The sequence below is a fragment of the Onychostruthus taczanowskii genome, unplaced genomic scaffold (genome assembly GCF_017590055.1).
Source record: "Onychostruthus taczanowskii isolate IOZ18803 unplaced genomic scaffold, ASM1759005v1 scaffold193, whole genome shotgun sequence".
Taxonomy (NCBI): domain Eukaryota; kingdom Metazoa; phylum Chordata; class Aves; order Passeriformes; family Passeridae; genus Onychostruthus; species Onychostruthus taczanowskii.
Genome location: NW_024499162.1, coordinates 175,078 through 196,000, shown reverse-complemented (window position 1 = coordinate 196,000; position 20,923 = coordinate 175,078). Strand labels below are relative to the sequence as shown.

General features: G+C 46.6%; 1 protein-coding gene across 1 annotated transcript in view; it reads right to left on the bottom strand.

The window, feature by feature from the left end:
- The window catches only part of RHOU (ras homolog family member U), a 7,436-nt gene extending 7,002 nt beyond the window's left edge, over positions 1 to 434 (bottom strand). Inside the window, exon 1 of the mRNA XM_041402126.1 lies at positions 75 to 434. Within this exon, the coding sequence (XP_041258060.1) occupies positions 75 to 434 (360 nt within the window). The remainder of the gene's footprint in view (positions 1 to 74) is intronic.
- Positions 435 to 20,923: the final 20,489 nt, after the last annotated feature.

Genomic DNA, 20,923 nt, shown 5'->3' with positions numbered 1-20,923 from the left:
GGAGGAGCCGGCGCCGCGCGGCCCGGCACGCCACGGCCGCCAGGCGACGCCGCGGCGCCCCCCTCCGCTCTCACGGACGGTTGCGGACAGGCAGAGGGGGCGGGCCCCGCCGCGGGGACCCGCCCCTCATTGGCCTGCTCGCCCCGCCGCGCAGCGCCATTGGCTGGGTTCGACGGAGGGGGTGGTGCCGCCCGGCCCGTCGGGGCGCGCGGCCGGTCCTGCGCGCGGAGGCCGCGTGAGGGCTCGTCCGGCCCCGCCGGGCAGCGCTCGGCTCGCTGAGGGACACGCGTCGCGCTTAGCAGGGCAGGAGAGCCCTGACGTTCCGACGGGTGCCCTCGGCGTGTTTGCCTTGGAAGCCGCTGAGTGAGCTTCCACCTGCACGCCTGGGGAGGGGTAAACTGTGCCGTGTGCCAGTAGGAAAGGGGGCATCTCATCTTTAGCACATTTTCACTAAGTTGACCATGGAAAGTTTTGCAATAAAACACTGAAAATGAAAGGCTCATGAATAGCCTGGCTCTGTGTTCAACTGGAGATGTTACTAACACATTTCTTACAAGAACCTTAAAAGCACCATAAAAATATGAACCACACCACCTGGAGAATCTGGGATGCCTCATTTGACAGGCAGCAGGTGCATATGTCTGAACTTACCCGAATCAGTGCTGAGAAGTTTATGGCAGAGTTGAGATTTCAGTTTACCGTGTTTTAGCATCACTGAGTTGCCAGTGAGTCCTGAAGTGCTGCTTCCCCATTTCCCTCAGTGAAGTGGAAACCCATGTGAGGCAGCGCATGCTACAGCTGCCCATCATCCCATCTGTATTTCCCATGGTCACTGGAGTTGACATCTTCCTGATCCTTTAAACCCTGGAGCGGTGTGGCCTAACCACCAAAGGCCCTGCAAAGGCTCACTCTGTACAGCTGATCTTTTCCTAAGTGCCCTGGCCTCTTCCATGGGAAGTGTTACTGTGGCTCTCCTTAGGGCCATGGCTCTTTTGCACACGGACATTTTGGACATTCCGAAGCAGGGCCAAAGCCAAGGTCCTGCCTGGCTGAAAGCAGCTGCAAAAATGCCAGGTTGGATACACTGTGTGTACAATTGAAGGTGTAGGATAAAAACATCTCCCTGGAGCCCCATGCCAGCTCAGCAGCACCCACTCCCTGCAGGGAGCAGAGCCAGGCAGGGGTGGAGCACAGCAGCCAGCAGAGCATAGAGGCTCAGTGTCACCCTCATGCTCAAGACCCATAGGGGCCATTGACCCTCCTGTGGGACACTGCAGTCCTGCAGAATTACCTTCCCTTAAATGAACAAAGATGGTGCTGTCACATATGGCATTGGCCCCAGAGAGAGCCATCACAGGGCACCCAGCTACAACCAAACCTGGCTTCCCATTGGGTGCTTTCATGCATTTATCCCTCTGTGATGAAGCTGAGAGATCACCCAGACAGCTGAGCTCTGCCAAGGTAGAAGGACTGGAGCAGGAGCCTGCCTGCACTCAGGCTTATACTAAAATAACTGAAATGGCTTAATTCATACCTTTGATTATTTTGGTACAACTCCTCGTGGGGAAGCCAAAGTTAGAACAAAAGCATTCTATTTTAATTTAGTGTAATTATAGCCTGTCTACCTAGAGGAGCTGAATTGCTTTAGTAATACTACTGCAGCTAATTCCCTAAGTATGGATGCAGTTGTGCCGGGATAATGTTAATTTGGCTTATTCTTGTGGGAAAGGGGAAAAACATTATGTGTGCATTGCAGGCTCTTTGCAAACAGCTGCAGCTGGTTGAAAGGTTACTGCCATGGCAGCTTGTTGCCACACTTGTTCTTGGATTTGCTGCCTCCATAACAGAGCCATACAGCAAGCATGCTCCATGGCCACCTGGCTGCAAAATCACAGCATTTCATTCAGTATTAGGTGCCTGCAGCCCAGCAGGTGTCCCACTGAAAGGCCTGAGATTACTGTGTGGCTGCTGTGCTGTAATGGTGAGGGAGCTCAGAGCTATCTGTGGTGTGGTAACATCTTGAATGGCGATGCTGTTTCAGCAGTATAAGCTCAGTATTAGAGTAATGCAGATGACAAATCACATCCCTGATCAAAGTCAGTTACCAACCCCAGTAACCAAAATTGCCATAGATTCTCTTTTTCCTTTAAGGGAGATAAAAGGAAAATTGATTAATTGCACAGAGGCTTGTGCCCCTTCTTCTGAATGGAAAACAAGTCGCTTTTCAGTGAAACTCTGGAGGTAGTCAGGATCTCCTTAAAACAAGAAATATCTTTAGTCATTTCTGGTGAACTGCATGAAGTATGGAGACTGGACACTGTTATTTCTGGTGCATTTCCTCTCTGCTGCTCTGTGAAGGGGCAGAGCCACATTTGCAGCCCAGTGTCTCATTTTTATTCTGCATTTTTATTCTGCATCCCAGTGTATGCCTAGCTGCATCTCTGCACAAGACAAGGCATTGCTGGCAAGAGGCATACACATTGGGAAGAGGTACAGCTTTTTAGGATCTAGTTCCCTCAGAGTTCATTCTTCAAGCTCTGAGCAGGACCCAAGAAAGTTGTCTCCTGCACACATGAGCTTTGATGGAAAAGTCCGTTGTGCCTGAGGAGCGGAGCTGTCAAGAGGAGTCTCCATCTCCAAGCCAAGATTTGTGTTACCCTTCTACCAGAGCCCAGCAGCTGGTAGTTTTCCATCTCCTGAAATCCAGAGGAACTTTCAACCTCAGGGAACAAGAAATTGGAGAAAAGTCAATAGACCAGACTAGCTTCATACCACATTTATGCAAGGAAAGAAATAAAAGAAACACTATAATTATATTTTAACTACCTTTTACTCTCAGCAGTATCCCATAAATCAGGTACCTTGTTAGTACTGTGGAGCAGCATATGATGCTGGAAGTCAGCATGCACCAAGTATGCTGACAGTAAATACAGTAAAGATTGTAAGCTGGTTGGCTTTGGCCATCTTGGGCAGTGTGTCCTGACAGGATGAAGTCATGACAGGAGACGAATTTATATCTGTTTTGTCTGGTTTTGACAAAGAGAAGGTGAGCAGATGTACTGCAATCTCTGACACCACACCAGGCTGTGGCCCAACCGAGGGCACAAGGATGTCCACAAGCCCACAAGCCACATCACCCCTTACTAGCATGGCAAATGGCAAATTCATGTCCTGGATCAATGCCATGATGAGAACTCATTAAGACAAAAGATGCACAGCCACAAGGAAAACTCCTGTAGGTGGGAGATGAGAGGGCAGGCAATATGCGCTGCATGAGAACCCATTTAAAAGGCACCGAAAGATGATGTGAGAAATCTCCTCATGCAATGCTGCAAGCATTGTGCATTTTTAAACACCTTCAGCAGACAAGTATAGCTGATGCGTTGAGCTAAGTAGGCTGCATATCCCACGACAGCTATAAGAGTCTGCATTGTTTCTGTGCTCAGGGAGGGGGGCGTGAGTGGATTCAGAGCTGCATGGTTGCCCTATACTGTAATGTACCCTGCTCAGTACAGTAGCCTTTTGTGTAAGAGGATGAGCTAACCAGTTGTTTTGTAGAGGGGGGACCCGTTTGCACCACAGCAGCAAGTCAGAGCAGCTCCCGGGCAGCCGTGGTGGCAGTGGCCTGAGGGGGCATTGATGGAGGGATGCTCTAACAGATAGCCCCTGTTTCTGAGATTTTGGCCTCAATCCTATCACAGGCACAAATCTTACAGGTCTGAACCCAATTGTTTTCAGAGCTCTAAGCTGGGAGATAAACAGGCTTAACTCCCCATAGGTCAACAGGGTGGCAGTTGTCTGTCTCAGTGCTGAATCTGACACATTATCAGCCAGTTCACAGAAAAGCTTTTGCTCTGTCCTACATGCTTGTGTTAGTCAAATGTTATTCTTCAAGAAAAATGACAGAGAGAGGAAATTATTTTATCAGGACGTGAAGTAGGTCATTGTTATACCCTGGCTTATCATTTTCCCTATGATACAAAAAATATTAACTGGATGCTGGCCTTGGAGAATGAAAGCTTTCTTTTTTTTCTTTTATTGCAGAAACTTGAAAAGCTTGACAGGGAGAGAGAAGAGGGAGTGAGGCTGCACGCTGAACATGCCGTGCTGAACTGCGGTTTGTTCAGGGGAAGAGTATGGCCTGCTCTGCAGGACTGTCACCAAGATATTGATCTTTATCAAGAAGAGCAACCCGAAGATCTGGAAAAATATCCATCTGTGATGACTCCATCCATTTTTCAAAGAGTTGGATCCCAGTGACTCAACTGAGCTGATCATTGGCAGGCGAATTGGTGAGAAAAGAAAGGGGAAGAATAGGAAGGGAGGGAGAGAGCAAGGAAAGGACAGCAACCCAGGAAAGAAAAGGCAGCTTTTAAAAAGGACTGCTCTGACCTGCTCTGACTCTAGAGAAGTGCCTTTGAGGATGTTCTGTGAGAGCTGTGAGGGGAAAGGGCTAAAGAAGTACAGAATATTGCTACTTTTACATTTGATTTGTAGTTTTAAAAAAATATGTATTTGCCAGAGCTTTTTTTAGTAACATTTTCATGCCCTATGTATGGATTTCAGGGTAGTTTTCACTACCTGGGGAATTGTATCAATAAGTAGCACACTTATTAACACAACAAACTCTCACCACCCTGCCAGCTAAGTTCTGATTGAATTTAGGACAGGGTACCAAAAACTCACAGACAAAACCTGTTGTTGAGATAAACCTGGAAAAACCCTTCACATAACCAAAACAAAGCACAATTGCTTCAAGGCTTCCAAATTCCTAGTTAATTCAGAAAACAAATTAACCCTGGCCTCCTATCTGCAGTCCTCTGCAGGACAACCACGGTGGGAGATGAGCCCTTTATCTCACTTTCAAAATCCTTTTCAGCTGATCTGCAGTCACAGTTGCTGAAAAGCACTGCATGTCCTGATTTTGTGTGACAGTCACCAATTTGCCAGCTTGTTGTGTAAGCCCCTCACTGCCTTAGGGCTGCCCCACACCCCTCTGGGTTCACCAGAGCTGGGAGCTCTTCCCACAGCTCTCCCTGCTGGCTTAAGCAGTGGACCCAGCAGGTCTCCTGGGCACTACTGGGGGCACCCTGGATAAGACCTAGGTGGTGGCAGATAAATGTCTTGGTAAGAAAAATAACAAAGATACCAGCTTTGCCAAACATTTGACTGATAGAACTGCCCCTGCCCTGGAGTATATTGCATTTCACTGTTCTTCTGCTTACTGGGATTTATAACTTCTTCTGTTTCTGTCACAGGAGCCCCTTTTTCAGAGATAATCTGGAGAGGGAGGAAGTCCAAGAGCTAAGCTGGAGGAGAAGTAAACATGCTTGGATAATATGCTGCACACTGGTAGGAAAAATGGAGGAAGAGAGCTGAGCAGAGAAAAGACAGCTCAGTTTGGATACATCTCTGAGGAGCCAGAGCAGAGCTGCCTGCACTGGAAATGGGCATGGTATCTGCAGCACAGGTACTCTTTGCCAGACTGCCTGTCAGCCAGCAGGTGAATCCCCTTATTAGTTTTCGTTAGCTGGAACAACCCCACTAGTTCCCCTAGGTGGACTCCCAATACAGCTGTGAAAATCCTAGTCAGCCATGCTTCTGTTATTTAAGGGTTCTTTCCAGCAGCTGGGAAAACTTTCCTTTTTCCTATGCATTCCCTCCCCTGTTAGAGCAGACTAGTGAGTAACACCTCTCATACACATCCTTGTATGAGGGGTCAAACCAACTTCCTAATGGGACCCTTCACTTTTATTAACAATACTGGGATGTGAGAAGAGCAGAGAGATCTGTCTGGTCTGCAGGGATGCTCCCATGCCTGCTTCTGCACCCTCCCACCCCTGAAAGCTTGGCCCAGCCAATATTTCTGTGCTGATCTGCCTTTGCAGAGAGTTTGTCCCATGCATTTTTAGATGGTTACTCTGAAAGTCTGAAAAACATCAACTTGTCTTAGTGTTATCTCTTTTGGAGTCAGCCACTTCCTCTTAGTATCAAACTTGGAAGAACCCCATAGCCACTGCTGAAAAGCCTTTTCCCTTTCCACATTTAAAGGTCTTTTTCAAAAGCAGTGCTAGGATGTCTTTGGTGGGGATTGAAAGGCTTGGAACAAGCCAGTGCAAGTGTTAGTTTTATTGAAAGTGAGCAGGATGTTCTTCCCTGATAGCTGCCTGACTTTAAGGGCAGGAATTGCAGGAAAGCATCCACAGCTCCAGGGCAGCTTAGCAGAGGAGGAAAGTCATAGCTTTTTTTGCGCTGCATGGTAAACAAAGGCAGGAAACCAAAGAACAGGATTCACTTGGTGTGGAGCAAACCCTGCCATCCAAAACACCACTGTCTTGGCTCAGATGTACGTGGAGGCTCCCAGGTTCTCTGGCTTAGCTGAGCCAGCTATGTCCATCCCACATCCCTGCTGCTGGCAGTCACAGCTGGGGAGGAGCAGGCACTTCTCAACACACCATGCTCCACCCCACAATCTGCTTTGGGAGAGAACTGTGAGCAGGTTTGGTATACCAGAAAGCAGTTACACAGGCATTATATTTCTCTTTTCAGGGACAGAATGAAAACTTCCAATTCCCAAGTCTTCAGGACAGCACTTTTCAACCATAATAGGTATACATAATCAGACATAGAAGCCAGACACAGTATAAGGTTTTATTTCCCTTTCAAGCATCCCATCTCTTCCTGGGACTCCCTCACTAGCACAAGGCTGGGCCCAAGAAATTGCAAGTCTAGTCCATTGGAGCTGGATTTTGAAACAAAGAGCTGCCAAAACAGTACTATCAGCATGGCTCTACGAGGCAAACCCTTCCAGAATGGTTTACTGTCACAAAGTAGTGTTTTCACCAGTCTGGTTTGAAACAGTTTTCTGAACAGAATGAAATTCCAAGTACTCCTTTGCTGTATAACCTTGACAGATTAGTGTCCTTTTTTAGCTGGAGAGGGAGCAGACAGAATTCATGTGCTAAAACCCAAAGCTCTAGAGGAAAACTGTTGAGTGCAAACTGAGCCTCAGTTTGTCAGTGTTTGAGAAGGTGGATGTCTTGAAGTCCTCAGACTAAAGATGTGAATGAGGGCCTTCCTGGTAGACAGTGTGATCCTGGCTTCAAATCTGTTTCTTCTGCTGCTTTACGGGTCTCCATATCTTTGACAGAGAGAGTTCAAGCAAGAAGGATGAAAATGCTGAACCTCTTCCAGCTCTGTTAGTTGTGGAGAAGTGACCTAGGGGCTTTGAGCACCCGCCTCTGTTAGCTGTAAATACAAACCACTGAAAAGCACCGGAACTTTCCCACTGAAGCAAAAGCATCAGGAACAGGAGATTAATGGGTTGCCAGCTGTGTCGGCATGATAAGCCAAGCAAGAACCCAGACTCTTTCAGTCGAAAATGGACTGAGACATCAGCAGGGACACATGGGAAATCAGCCAGAAGCCACGCATGGAAAACTGAGCAAGGCAGCATGGGCAAACATTCCTTATCTTCGCTTTACGTCAATAGAAATGGCATTGTAAAAGAGATAGCAAAGTATTGGCTGGAGAGGAGGAGGGAAAAGTCCACAAACTTTCTTGGCTGTACACATAGGTTTTAAAATGCTACTGTTTTTGTCTGAAACTTGTCACTGAAAACAAGCATCCAGCAAGTTCTTCCAGAAGGCTTGTTTGCTTGTTTTGGTGGATTTAGCTGAGCTGTGTTGGCAGGAATTTGCCTGCCACTGCGGTTGTGCTCCAAAGGCGGTCAGGAAAGTACAACCTCTTAAACCAGTCTAAAGCACAGCTGTTATAATTACACCATCTACTATGATTTGCCACAAAATAGGACTCATGGGAGAGGCAGACCTCAGAAGTCTGGGCTTTCTACAAGGTGATGTTGTCTGCAGCCATGTCCCTGTTTCCCACAGCTTCTGCTTTTACAGCAGCCTAGCCCAATTACCTTAATTTTCTTTGCTTTCTGGTTTTATTGTTTTTGTAAGAGCTAATTAACAGAAGAGTGGATAAGTCCCAGACTTTTATGTGGATTTTTTTTTTTTTTTTTTTTTTTGTGGTGGTGGTGGTGGTACTTTTCATTTTGCTGAGTTTTCCTGTTTCTTTTAAGCAATTTTATGTAAGAAAATAATTTTTCCTATCAGAGGCAATACTGAGAAAGAAGAAGGCTCAGCAAGGAGAATAACAATTAAGGTAAAGCCATGAATAGGTTTTGACTCCTCCTCCCTCAGTTTTGCAGTCCCACCCTGAGTGGGTAATGGGCCCTGACTGCAACTCTGCTGTCAGTGCCCTGGAGCAGGGAAAGGCACAAATATTCTCTCCACACAGGTGTACAGGTGTCAGTGGGAGGTGAGCTAGGAGAAAAAGCAGGCTGGGATAAACACAGCTGAAGCCTCACAACCTGGGTCCATATGGCCCCTGGATCCATTCCCCTGCCCTGCAGAGCCTCGGACTGGCCACTGGCCGGAGCAAAGCTAATTGCTGGGTTATGGGCAGGGCTGGGCTCACTGCGCCTGGGTGTCTTAGGGCAGGGCCACCCACTGCACACCGGTGGGGAGCTGCAAATCCCCACTCCAGGTGCACAGGGCTCTGCAGGGACTTTAGCTGAGTGCCTGGGAGGTGGCTCTGGAAACATGAAGGTGGTCTGTCAAAAAGTCTAGTTGTTCAGGTATCAAAGTAATTATATCACTCATACAAATAATCTCAAAATAGGATTATTGGTAAAACTGTATTTTCATATAATGCCATAATTAATGAACAAAGATTCTCTGTATTTGCAGTCCCTGACACCATAGTGATGGACATGATTCAAGAACAGATACAGGTGACACAGTAGCTGGGTGACTGAGCATCTCCCTCTTAACATACGCATGGGGTAAATGAATGGAAAAAATGGAATGGAGAAAATGGAAAATCCATGGTGCTGAACTGCTTTCTATTTGTCTCAGGAGAAGAACTTCAGGCAATGTGTCTGTAAAGCACTGAGCAGCTTCCACTCTTTCTGACCCCACCAATTTCCTCTGCACAAACTATCCATATGGATTTGATGTGTGGCCTCTGTGGGGCCCTGAGGCTCATATGTCTCACTAAGTCAAAACGTATGGGCTAGAGAAGCCATGTCCCTGCCTAAGCTTCTGCAAGTCCCTCAGGGTCAAGTTAAGTGCAAGCCTGATCCTGTTCTCTGAACCAGGCTTGCCTGGTGCACGCTTTAATCTGCCCAGCCTCACCAGGCTGGGTTTCATCTCAGCTGCAGAGCTCAAAAGGAGGTGGCCCCTGTATTGCCCCATGGGATCCTGGGCAGCTCAGCATCCCCAGCAGACCAGGGGCACATCTCCATGGCTGGCTCACTCTCACCAGCTTCAAGCCCTGGGGCTGGGGCAGGAGCTTAAGAAATAAGAGGGCTGTGGGACTTGAAGGCTTCTCTGGAGTCGTGTACCGCTTTTAGTGTTTCTGTGAGTCTGCTTCTGCACTCAGACTTAACCGGGCTTAACCGCGCTTCCCTGCTCCGCAGGGATGCCAGGGTGAGTCAATCCATTAAAAGCTGCTCACTGCTGGACACCAAGCCTAAAGCCACATAAAATAATAAAACAGGCCAGGGAGTCTTTTCCACTCCCAAGGCCCACTGGCGTTCCCAGCCGTGCCCAGGGAGACAAGCTCCTGTCCCCCAGAGCAAGAGAGCTGTGCCCAAACCACCTGCTGAGAACCACCCTGGCTCCTGAAACATGCCTGGGCATTGGCTGCAGGAGTATTTGCTTGGTCTGGGACAAACTCCTGCCAAGGACAATGCCAACCATTTAACTCTATAGGCAACTGCCTGGGCCTGTGCCCTGTCTCCTCTTTATTAATTTATTAGTACCTTGCTGCTAGCCTGCACTTGAACAAACAGAGAGCTTGCCGTGAACAAGGACAATAAAGTGCCTGTGAGGGGAAAGTTCAAAGTATTGTAAGAAAAAGGTGCATTCTCCTCTGCAGTTTAGTCTCTTTGGTCACTGCAGAGCTGGGTTTGGTTGATGCAGGTAGTGTGATTTTTCTGTGTGCAGTGCCTGCCAGAGGGAGCCTTGGTGGCCACACATCACTGCCACCCCAGCAGACGCTGCTGCTGCTGTTATGAACAGTACTGCAGCCAGGTTTAAGACAGGGATGTAATGCTCTGAGTGGCCAGCTTACCAAAGAGAACAAAGAAATTATTATAGGGCCAGGAAAAAAAAAAGGGGGAAAAAAAGCTAAAAGAAAACAAAGAGCCATTGACAAGAGACACAAATTAGCTGGGTCTCGAGTGTCCTTCCCCATTTGATAAAACAAAAATGTCCAGAGCAACAATTAACAAAAAAATATATGAAGGATAGAATATCTGTTTAGCTCCAGGTACTGACTACCATCCAGGGCTCTGGTTTTTTGTTATTTCCATGCTTTGGGTTGTCTTGGGTTTTGGTTAATGTAGAGCTGGTTGCGTGCATGTGTGTGTGTGTGGTGCAGTCCCCATGGGTTTGAAAGCTGCCTTTTGCAAAGAAAGGGAAGCCCTTCTGAAGGGCAAAAAAGGAGCAAAGTGGGCTCAGAGGATACAGGAGTATGCTTTGGCTGCTTCTAGGGAAATACAGCTAGAGGTAAGAATTAGCCCTGGAAAAGCACTCAAAACTAGGGGCAAATCCAGCAAGTGTTTAGGGTTGGGAAGACAACGCTGAATAAAAGCAATACAACAGAAAAGGAAAGCTGTGGAGAGTGCTGCTCCTGGGCTGCTCTGGGGTACACTGGTTGTTGGCTCACTAGCCCGCACTGAGGTGAGGGAAGTGTGGGCTGTCCCTGCAATAGGGCCTTATGAACAACAGGGAGCTGAACACCCTTCACTTTTGCCACAGCAAAGGGAAAGGAAATAATCCATTCTCCACAGTATGTGAAGCAAGTAATGAGCTCAAACTGTAGCATGGAAAGCTCAATACAGATGGTAGAACATACTTTCCAGAGGTGTGGGCAATTGTATATTGCAGTGGCCTCCAGGGACTGAGGCATCTCCAGCAAGGTGAAATACCCAGGGCTGTCAGGAATGGTTAGGGACAGCTCATTTTGTTTTTAGGTAGCTGGGATGCAGTGGTGTTTCCTGACAATCGCTCTTCCAACCATACCTTTGTAAAACAATCCAAAGACTGTCAGGTGCTGTGGTTCCATGGTGATTTTCACTGACAGCAGAAAGAAAACCAGACAAAGCCTAGGGTATATTTCAGTGCTCTTGCTCCCTCACTGTAACATTTGTTTGTGTATGTGGAAGTGGATGCATCTGTTCCATTCACTTTTTCTCCATTCACTTCACTGATCAGCTCCTTTTGTCCTGTGGACCACCAGTGTGTCCCAGAAGGGCAGCCTGAAAACCACAGGAGCAGATATCCTCATGGGAGCCCTTTTGGGTCCCTTCCCTGTGCATGCCCAGCTGACCAGTGCCAGGCACTGCTCCAGGGGATCACTTGTCTCTGTGGGTGAGGCAAACATGGATGTTGGGTTCTGAGCAAAGCCCTGCCTGTCTTGTGCTGCCACCACTGCCTGTGAGAAGATAAAATCAAGACCTGTCAGATGTACAGCTAGGTGCTGTTAAGTGCTGTCTGTCCGGGATTTTAGATTACTCTCCAGTAGAGAAAGATCACAGAAACAACAAATTACACTTGTTTCTTCCAGTCTTGTGTTTGAAAGAAGAAGTTGTTCTTTGCTATGTTATATAATTTACCTGTATCACACCATCTCTCTATAGTCTCACTGGAAAAATCTCAATTTGGTTTGCAGTGGTTCCTCTTTCATTCCCTGCTGGATTGACAGGCTCAGCAGGTACCCTCAAAATTGGTGTAATTCCTTTGACTTTGCACAGCAGCTAGTGGCACCATGACTTTGCACAGCAGCTAGTGGCACCATGGATTATTCAGTCAACATTAACCCAACAACCTTATTGCCATATCATGAAGCAGAAGGGGAAAACCCTATCTTTGTGAGTAAATTATTAAAATTTCTTTTGTCAGTAAACTGAGGAAGCATGAATTGAAGATGAATAAATAAAAACATATTTTTTTTTCCCAAAGTAGTGGGAACTGGATTCTGCAAACCCCTATGCAGCTTGCTTCCCTGTTAACTGAAGCGTAAATGTTCTTGCGTTCAAGGCCTCTCTCCCCTGACTGGAGCTCTTCTGCATGGCTTGTCCTTCACAAGCTAAGTGACAATAATAAATTGTCCTACTTAAGCAAGGGACCTATTTCACCTCCTCACCACACTCATTAAAAAATGGCTATGCTAAATACACTTAAAGATCAAAGACCTGGAATGCAAAACAGGTCCTGTGCAGCAAACTGATGGGCTCCTTAGGGTTTTGTCGCTGTGGTGCTATTGCCTTGACAAGTTAAAATATCCCTTGTCAGCCTCTGTGGGAGCCTAGACAGAGAAAGAACCATCACAAAATAACTGAATACTGTCTTTGACTACAGTCACTGAGTGGTTAATTTTTTTTTTTTAAGCTTTAATCATCTTTGACTTCAGGTTTGGCTATTAACCCACCAAGTGATCATTAACTCTGCTGACTGAATGGCTGATTTCCAGAGGATCAGTCCAAAGAAGGATTGGTTTTTAGGTGTTTTTTGGGGTTTTTTTCCTGAAGGACTTTAATATCTCCTACCAGCAGACAGACAAACTATTGAATCCCCTGTAAGATTTGGGCTGAGCAGGGAGGTACTGCAGGTTATCTGCATAGAAACACACTGCTCAGAGCTGATAAACTCACTGACACTATCCTTCTTTCCAATTTAACTCAAGCCTTGCTAAGCAGCAGGAGTAACCTGACTGAATTGTTGAGGGTCACAGCTTGAGGTCCTTAATCAACATTCCCAGTTTAATCAACGGGAGTTTGGCAAGCCTAAAATGCAAATCAGGATATTTCTGGTGTTTAACCCTTCCAGAAAAGGACTGCTGCTTGTCCTTTTCCTTCCAGAACAGCTGGTTAAGGATAAATGTAATGTTGATGCAGAAATGATCAATTGTCAATTGGACTTCTTTTTTTTTTTAGCCCTTTTGTCTTTAAAATGCCTACAGTTGAAATTTTCTAAAGGCAATTTTGCTGGTTAGAGAATGATCTGCTAATAAATGAACAATTTTTTTCATTAATAAATTATTCTGACTCACAGTCCATATCCTAAGCCACAAGACCATCCTGCCTTCCTGACTTGAGATCCATAAGAGCTAAGAAGCTAACTCTGACTCAGCAGAGAATGGCTGGGATTGGACTCTGTTTGCTGTGTGTATCTTTCTTCCAAACATGACACAGACAGAAATAAATTAGGAAAAAGCCTCTTGTACACTGGCCCTGAGTTCTCCCTGGGAATCACTGGGGTCTTGATTGCCCCCTGTGGTATGAGAATGAATTAAGCTCAGCTTTATAAATAGCAGTCTAACCACTCCTGTGCTGACAGGCATAAATGTCAGGAAATATGTAGTTAGTTACACCGGTGCTGCATCTCTTAACTTTAATTTTAAGTACCTCTGTCATACCAGGGGAAGCAGAATAACACATCTAGAACTAAAAGATTCCTGCTAGACTTTTCACACTAACTATTTCCAGCTTTCTTCCAGATAGGAGTTTTCAGCAAAGTGTTGTCTAATTGAAAAATTCTGTTTCCCTAAAACTATTGTTTTTCTTATGAGACCTACAAAAGAAAACATGCCCAATACATCTCTCAAACAAAAGTAATAAGGAAAAAATTATGACTATCACAGCATCCCTTTTTCAATTGTTGACATTTAGAATAATGTTTTCTTTATTCAAATGTCTTCTACAATTTAAATATTTTTACTTTTAAATAATAATAATAAAAAAAATCTTGAAAGCACTGAAATTTAATATTACCCTTGACTCAAACTGCATTTTTATTGTTTGCCTGCAAATGTTTCCACAGCTTTGTTTTCTATCCCATTTTGCGACTTGACTTTTTCCATTTCAAGCACCTTCTCTTGGCTGAAAATGGTAACCAGATATTTTGTGCCTGAATAAAAAATAGGATGAAATCCCAGCTAAGGCAGCCCACATGTCCCTCTGGAATATGTTCACAGAGGAGCAGCACACCTGTGCTATGGCTTTGGATGTAATAGCAAGGCTTTGCTGTAAGTCAGCCAGGTGAGGAGTGCTCCACCAGACTGATCATGCTACCACCCTCCTGTATGGAGCTGCTAGCATGAGGTTCAGCAGGACCACAAAGTGGACAGGGCTAGACAAAAACTGGGGGATAATAATTTTTCTGCATACATTTATTGAATTGTTCCATTACAGAATTGCAATCATGTTGATTCACAGTTGGCAGGATGAATGTCCCCGTGTAACAAAAGCAACAGGTTTTCCAGTGTTCATTTCCAGTGCTAAAATCCTGCTGAAAAATCTGTTCCTGTGCATAGGGAGGGGCTGTTCCTGGTGGAGCAAAGCTCACAGTGAAGTAGCAGCTGTAGTCTTGGAGCCAAGAAGTTGCAGAGGCAGCTGCTGTCTGCCTTTCCCATGTTGCCTGCCTGCTCCATCCCTGCTGGCTGCATCCACATACATGTAAAGCTGCCTCCTCAGGCTCAGGCTGTGGCAAGATGGTATTAGAAGTATTTATCCAGCTCCCAGGAAAGACATAGCACCTCTGTCAATATAGTTCATAGCAAGGCCTCTGGCAAAAACCCCAGTACGTAACTACAGCCACCTTCAGTCACAGTTGTCACTGAGCCTGAGGGCAGAAGCCACAATAAAGCCCATGCACAGGAGCAGCAGCTCTGTGCCGGGTGCCTTGCTGTGTGCCTTGGGCTGCGATGCTGAGCTGCTGGGGCCGAGCTGCGGGCTCCGGGGCTGCCGGCACAGGGAGCTGCGGCTCTGGGGCTGCTTTACAGCTTGGGTGTTGTGCTGGATGATGGGCTGTGGCCACGGGCGTAGGCACTGCAGGGCTGCTGGGATGTGGAGATGCTGAAATTCGGGCATTTGGCAATCTGGGGCTTGGTGCTAGGCTGCGGGTCTGCAGGGCTACAGAAGTGAATGCGGGTCTGCTGGTGTGCTTCGTTGTGGGACTGGCAGGACACCGAGCTGGGGAGGCATGAGGCTTCTGGGCGCTGGGCACAGGGAAGTGTTGGGCGGGAGGGCTGCGGGATCCAAGGCCGCAGGGCTGCTGAGTGGAGGGGCTGAAGGACTGCGGAGCGGCGTGCAGGGGCTCTGCGGGGCTGCGAGCCTGCATGCGCGGCTGGGAAAGGCGCGGGGCGGGGGACGTGGGCTGGGCTGGGCTGGGCTGGGGGCGATGCCGGGATGCGGCAGCGGCGGGCTCCCTCTGCTGGCCCTGCTGCTCTGGCGCCCTGGAGCCGCCCCTCCTGCGCGCCCGTGCCCGGCTTTAGCCGTGAGTTCACAGAGATAACAACAATAGCTTGGTGGGGGATTTATCCCTTTGTGCCTCGAACTGGCAACAGGAGCCTGCATGCCCCATGTGCGATGGCCTGTGGCGCCATCAAGTTACTGATTTGTTCCTTTAGCCATAGCTTAGAGATAACAGGTTTGCACTCTGAGGCCGGTTTTCCACTGGCTGGAGTCACTAACCAGACACCAAACCTTGGCATCGTCCTTGTTTGCAGCTTGCTGTGGCCATGTGTGTCGCAGAGCTGTGAGCAGGAATGGCACCTGATGCTCTCGGCATCCCTCTTGTCTAATCTGCACAGCAATCCTACTAAGCACCACAACAAAATTCTGCTTATAGGTACTTAGTGAATCTAACTCTCCTGCCAGGGACAACTGTGACACACTACATGGTGGCGGTATTTTTATTTCCTTATTGGATACTTTTGCTTCCTACTCTAAAAAACCTCCAATGTGCAGCATGTCAGGTGCACTGCTGCAAGTACAAATAGGCTGTGCTGCACTAGTTTAATCATCTCCTCTTGGATGAACTAAATAATTGCCCATCTGGTTCACTACTCATCAAATGTAGGCAGTGCCAGCCCCTCGGACATGGCACGCGGTATAGCGAGTTTCCCAGAGCTGTCCCATACCACTTGTGCAGTGTTAGCAGCACTGCTACACTTCAGGGAATGAGACCTGGCGCAGTGTTTCTCACTCACGTGCTCCATGGACCACTTCTGGAGCTTTCTCCACAAGCATGCAAAACCTTGATGCTTGAACTGCTCATGGGTAGCAGGAGGAAAATACACTGGTTTTTACCCAATTTTTAATTTGCAGACCCCAATATTTTCCAACAGAGGTGCAGACCATCTGTCACAAATTTAAGGCAACTGGCAGCAGGGTTGATTTTCTTAGCTCCCTTTCCCCAACAGATAACCCTCAGGGCCTGCAGACAATAGGCTGCAAACTGTTGGCATTGATAGATGAGCTTCCTCCCCTTCCATACAGCTTGGAAAATTGCTCGCCTGTCTCTTATTTAAACAAATGAAATATTCCAACTCCAGACAATGCTAGAGCTAAAAGAAAGAGGGACCAGTTTAGGATTTGAGTCTCTTACCTCCTGATTCTTTCTATCCCTCCCCCCTCTGTTCTAGCACCACTTTTTTAGATTTTAATTAAATAAGAAAATTTAATAATAAAATCAGAATGTTAACCAGGATATCTGGGTGAGGTGAGGGACAGAAAAATCTTTTGAAAGGTACTGGTGTTTCAAGCTGTAATCTTGATGTAGGATTTGAGCTGGCAAGGTGGGGATTTACAGTTTTTCTACACCAGCAGCACAGAAAAAAATCACTTTCTGCTTTTCCTACTCCTGACAGCCAAGCCTCAGCCAACCAATATTCTCCGCATCAGCACCCAGGGATGGGAGTCTGTCACAGAAAGAACCAAACACATATAGCTGCAGCACCAGCATGAATACAGATACACAGAGCAGAAACATGTTTTGTGCTGTAGACCCCTGGAGGCAAGCTTGGCTTGCAGCTCACATACATGCGTGCCAAGATACCTGTGTGTGCTGCAGTATAGGCGTGTTCAAACCCTTGCACTGCAAAATACTGGATCTATTTTAAGGATGAGGAAGTATCTGGCTAAAAAAAAAGCCTTTTGTGTTTGGGCCTGGCTCATTTAAAACCCTTGTTTCTTCCAGAATATTGGAAGTAATGAAAGTGCCTGCAGTAAAATACCTGATAAGCCTCTTTTCCTCTATAGAGAGGGTAAATGCATGTCATTTTCCAATTAGCTCTTGCTCTGAGCAATTACGTTGATCAAATAATTGAATAAGTAACAGGAATGTGAATTCTGGAGGCAGTTAATTTCATTCATCTGCCAGTTTATAGCCTGACTTGCATGAACACATAAACCAGGCTAACGTGTTATTTATAACTTTGAAAATGCAATTATAGTAGTCAAACATGAAGAGTTCTGTGTGCAGAGAGGAAGGTTTCTGCTAGTAGATTATAATAATACTATAATGAGGGAATTTGTTCTTTATAGCCAGCATGTAGGACAGGAAGGATGTGAGGCTTGTGTTTGAGAGAGTGAACAAGGCTGGTGTCAGCATGAGCAGGTGGAGCAATGGCCCTGGCCTGAATGTGGGGCAGAGGGGCAGCTAAGCCTTACCCTCCTGTTTTGTGAGACATTGTGCGTGTCCTGCCCCAGGGACTGTCAATGAGGGCTAACATGTCCCCCAGCTCCCCATACTCTTCTCTCCAAGTGAAGCTGAGCATAATTTTTGATGGAGAACCAGGACTGTGATCCTTTGCATGAAGGTGAGCGCAAGAGATGCAAACCAGGTGTTTTCTGCTTGGGGTTGGTCTTGGATGAGCATCACGGTGCCCTGGAAGAAGCTCCAGTTGAGTCTGCTTGACTACAAATTACTTGGAACAGCCCTTGAAGTTGAAACCAGGTCCTTGACTTCCATCAGAAGTATCAATCCTTCTTGCAAGTTTTATTCAGGAAAAATTATAATAATCATGATTTTTTTTTTTAAAAGCTCATCAAGAATGCAAACCATTTGATTTTTCTTCTTAAAGCTATCTTTAGATTGTCTAACTGATCGTACCTTTTATCTGAACCCCCTGTAGCAACCTGGCCTACCACACTAATTAGCAGAGATGCACAGTAATAAAAGTGGTGTGCAGGCATGAGCCACTGCCTCACAGGGAGTATTACCTGGTTGAGTGCTGCACTGGCTGCAAGGAGGAAATCTGTGCAATTAATTGCTTCCTGATTAAAGGCATTTGGAGTCTGGCCCTTAAATCTTCAAGGCCTAAAAACACATGCTGAGTTAAATATGGAATTTGCTCACAATACTTAAAAACATTGCCCCAGACAGCAGGATTCAGTGCAGTAATTTTGGTTGGAAATACACACTTTCCTGTCTAAGCATATTTTACCCTGAGCCAAGTAGAAAGTACCCCAGTCTAAACTAAAGGGCCATAGAAGGACTTGTGGGGGATTTAAAGCCGTTTCTAAACCAGCTTAGATGAGCTCTTACCATTTTCCTGTGAGGACATGCTCTTACAGGAATTAATTTCACAGGGCATGAGGCAGCAGAGGCAGAAACCCCACAGGACGTCTCAGGCTGAAAGGCTATTTACATGGTAATAAACTTCAGTGGATGACAAAAACTAGTGACTGATTAGAGGCACACCAGGAGGTGGGTTATCTGTTGTGAAGCTGTGGGGAGGGCCTTCTGTTCCCTGCACATATCTCTTTGTCACCAAGCAAACAGGATGGGGTTAATCCTGCCGGCAGGGAAGAGACCTATTTCAGGCCAGCGGACAGCAGGAGGAAAATGCTCACCACGGGAGTTTCTGGAGTTGGGCAAAATGAGGGAGGGTGGTGTGTGTCAGGAGGCTGGGACAATGCCAGCCAGCACTGATGTCAGGCTCAGGTGGAGCCACAACTCAGAACAGCAGGTGATCCAGCCTCCATGTGGACACTTCCTTAAGTGTCATCGTTTTCCCGAGGGCATTTCCTCCACCCTGATGTGGTGTCACCTATTACAGCCGGTCAGATGAAGTGACTTTATTTTAGCGTGTCCAACACTGCTGCCTCCTGGAAAGTCACAGCGCCGATGATTTATGGAGCCTACTGCTCCCACCTAAGAAAGGGCAGGCTTTGTTTGGGACCACCATTTGTCACATTAGAGCTGAGATGTCCCAGAAACACACATTTTGTTTGCTTATGTGGTGCTGATGCTCTGGTACTGCTCTCCCATCCCTTCTTTGCCAATTGCTTTTGCAAATTTCAAAAGAAATTTACTGATCCTGCACTCGTGAAAAGCACTTTAGGATCTAATTGCCTCTGACTATGGGAGTGGGCTTCCCAAATAGAGGGGGGCATCTTCAGTGTGTATTTAAGCACCTTGCTGGGTGAAAGTCAGAGGGACAAAGATTACAGATCTTTCCTTGCAAACCTCCCAATCGCCATCCTCCCCATCAACTTTGTCAATGGCAAGAGCAGGCAGGCAGTTATATAGCCTGAATTGCGCTAGGACAGATGTAACTCAACATTCAGTTTGACATCCTTCCTCCACAAAGAGAGTCTCGCACCTTTGCTGGAGAGGTTATATTGTGGAATGGGAAAACAATCCTGCCAATTGTTAGTGAGGGGGAAATAAAGCAGAGCAGAAGCTGCTTATCAGAGATCTGCATTTTGAGAGAAAAATTCACTGAATCCTGAGGAAGGAAGGATTCTCTGCAGAGCTTCTAGTACTCTCCTGACAATCTCATCATGCAGGAGCTGGGGCTAGGAGCTGGGCTTCTTCCTATAGTGAATACCGGATTTGAAAAATTAACATAACAGGAATCCCCAGACTGCAGCAGTGCTGTAAAGCTAGAGTTAAAATAAAACAAAATACATTAGTCAGACTGGCACAGATTGTTGTCTGTGAATTGTGATTTTTAGCAACAGTAGGAATGACTCAACGCCCAAAGAACTCAAAAGTCCAAAAGTCTGGAAGAGTCTGAGGCAAAGACTTCCCTCATCCCAGTCAGTTTGGAGAATGCCTGAAGTTCAGATCTTAATTTTGCCGAAGTTTGCAGTGTTTAGATTCACATGCCTTGTATTACAATGGATTAGACTAAGTCTCTCTTACCTTCATGAGACTCTTGATGTTGTTTGGATCTGTTTCTGGGAGGAAAGCTTCAGAGGAAGAACTGTGTGTCTTAGTGCAATTAGATGAAGAGCTGTATGCTTTTATTTTTTTTTTTAATTATTTTTTTTTAATAACTGGAAACCATCATCTCCAAGGTTCTGCCAAGCAGCTGTGAAGTTAACACTACCCGCACTTCTTTGTGGTCCACCTTCCTGGTGCATTGCATTCACTAATCACATGGCCAAGATATTATTAACACATCTGAACAAGATTCCTAACAGCTGGAGAGCCACATGGTATTTTGGGCAATCTAAGACGATGCCTCAGGGTAGCTCCTGCCTTGACACAAGAGATCAATCTCTCAGCTTTTGTACCAGCTTTGCTCTTGCAGTGGATGGTGAGAACAGATGGAATGCAGTCGTGTCTGCTTGCAGGGGGAGCTGCATTCCCTGTGCCAGGAGATGCTCCCCAATGCACGGCTCCCACGGGAACCCCGCTGGTGGCCCTGCACCACCGCAGCTCGCTTCAAGAAATTTGGGGAGCAACTCCTCTCCATCCTCCCACAGTATCTCCCGCTTGGGTGGGAAGTGAGAGGCTCTTCCCATTGAAAGGAATGTGGCTACTGCATGGGGAAGGAGAGAGAATAAATACTACAGGGTCTCAGATGGGTGATCTAAAATTGCCTTAAAACTGCCCTGATCAGCCACATAAAGCCCCAGAAAGGGTACTGCTGCTCAGTGGTCAGCACAGGCCAGGTCCCTTGCCAGTACTTTATCTCTGCTGTGTCAAACTGAGCACATCTGTAACAGATAATCTAGTTCAGTTTGTAACCCTGAAATTGAGAACTGTATTACAGGGCATGTTGAGGCTGCTGAAGCTGTATAAGCAAAGTTTCCTAAATACACAAGAGGTAA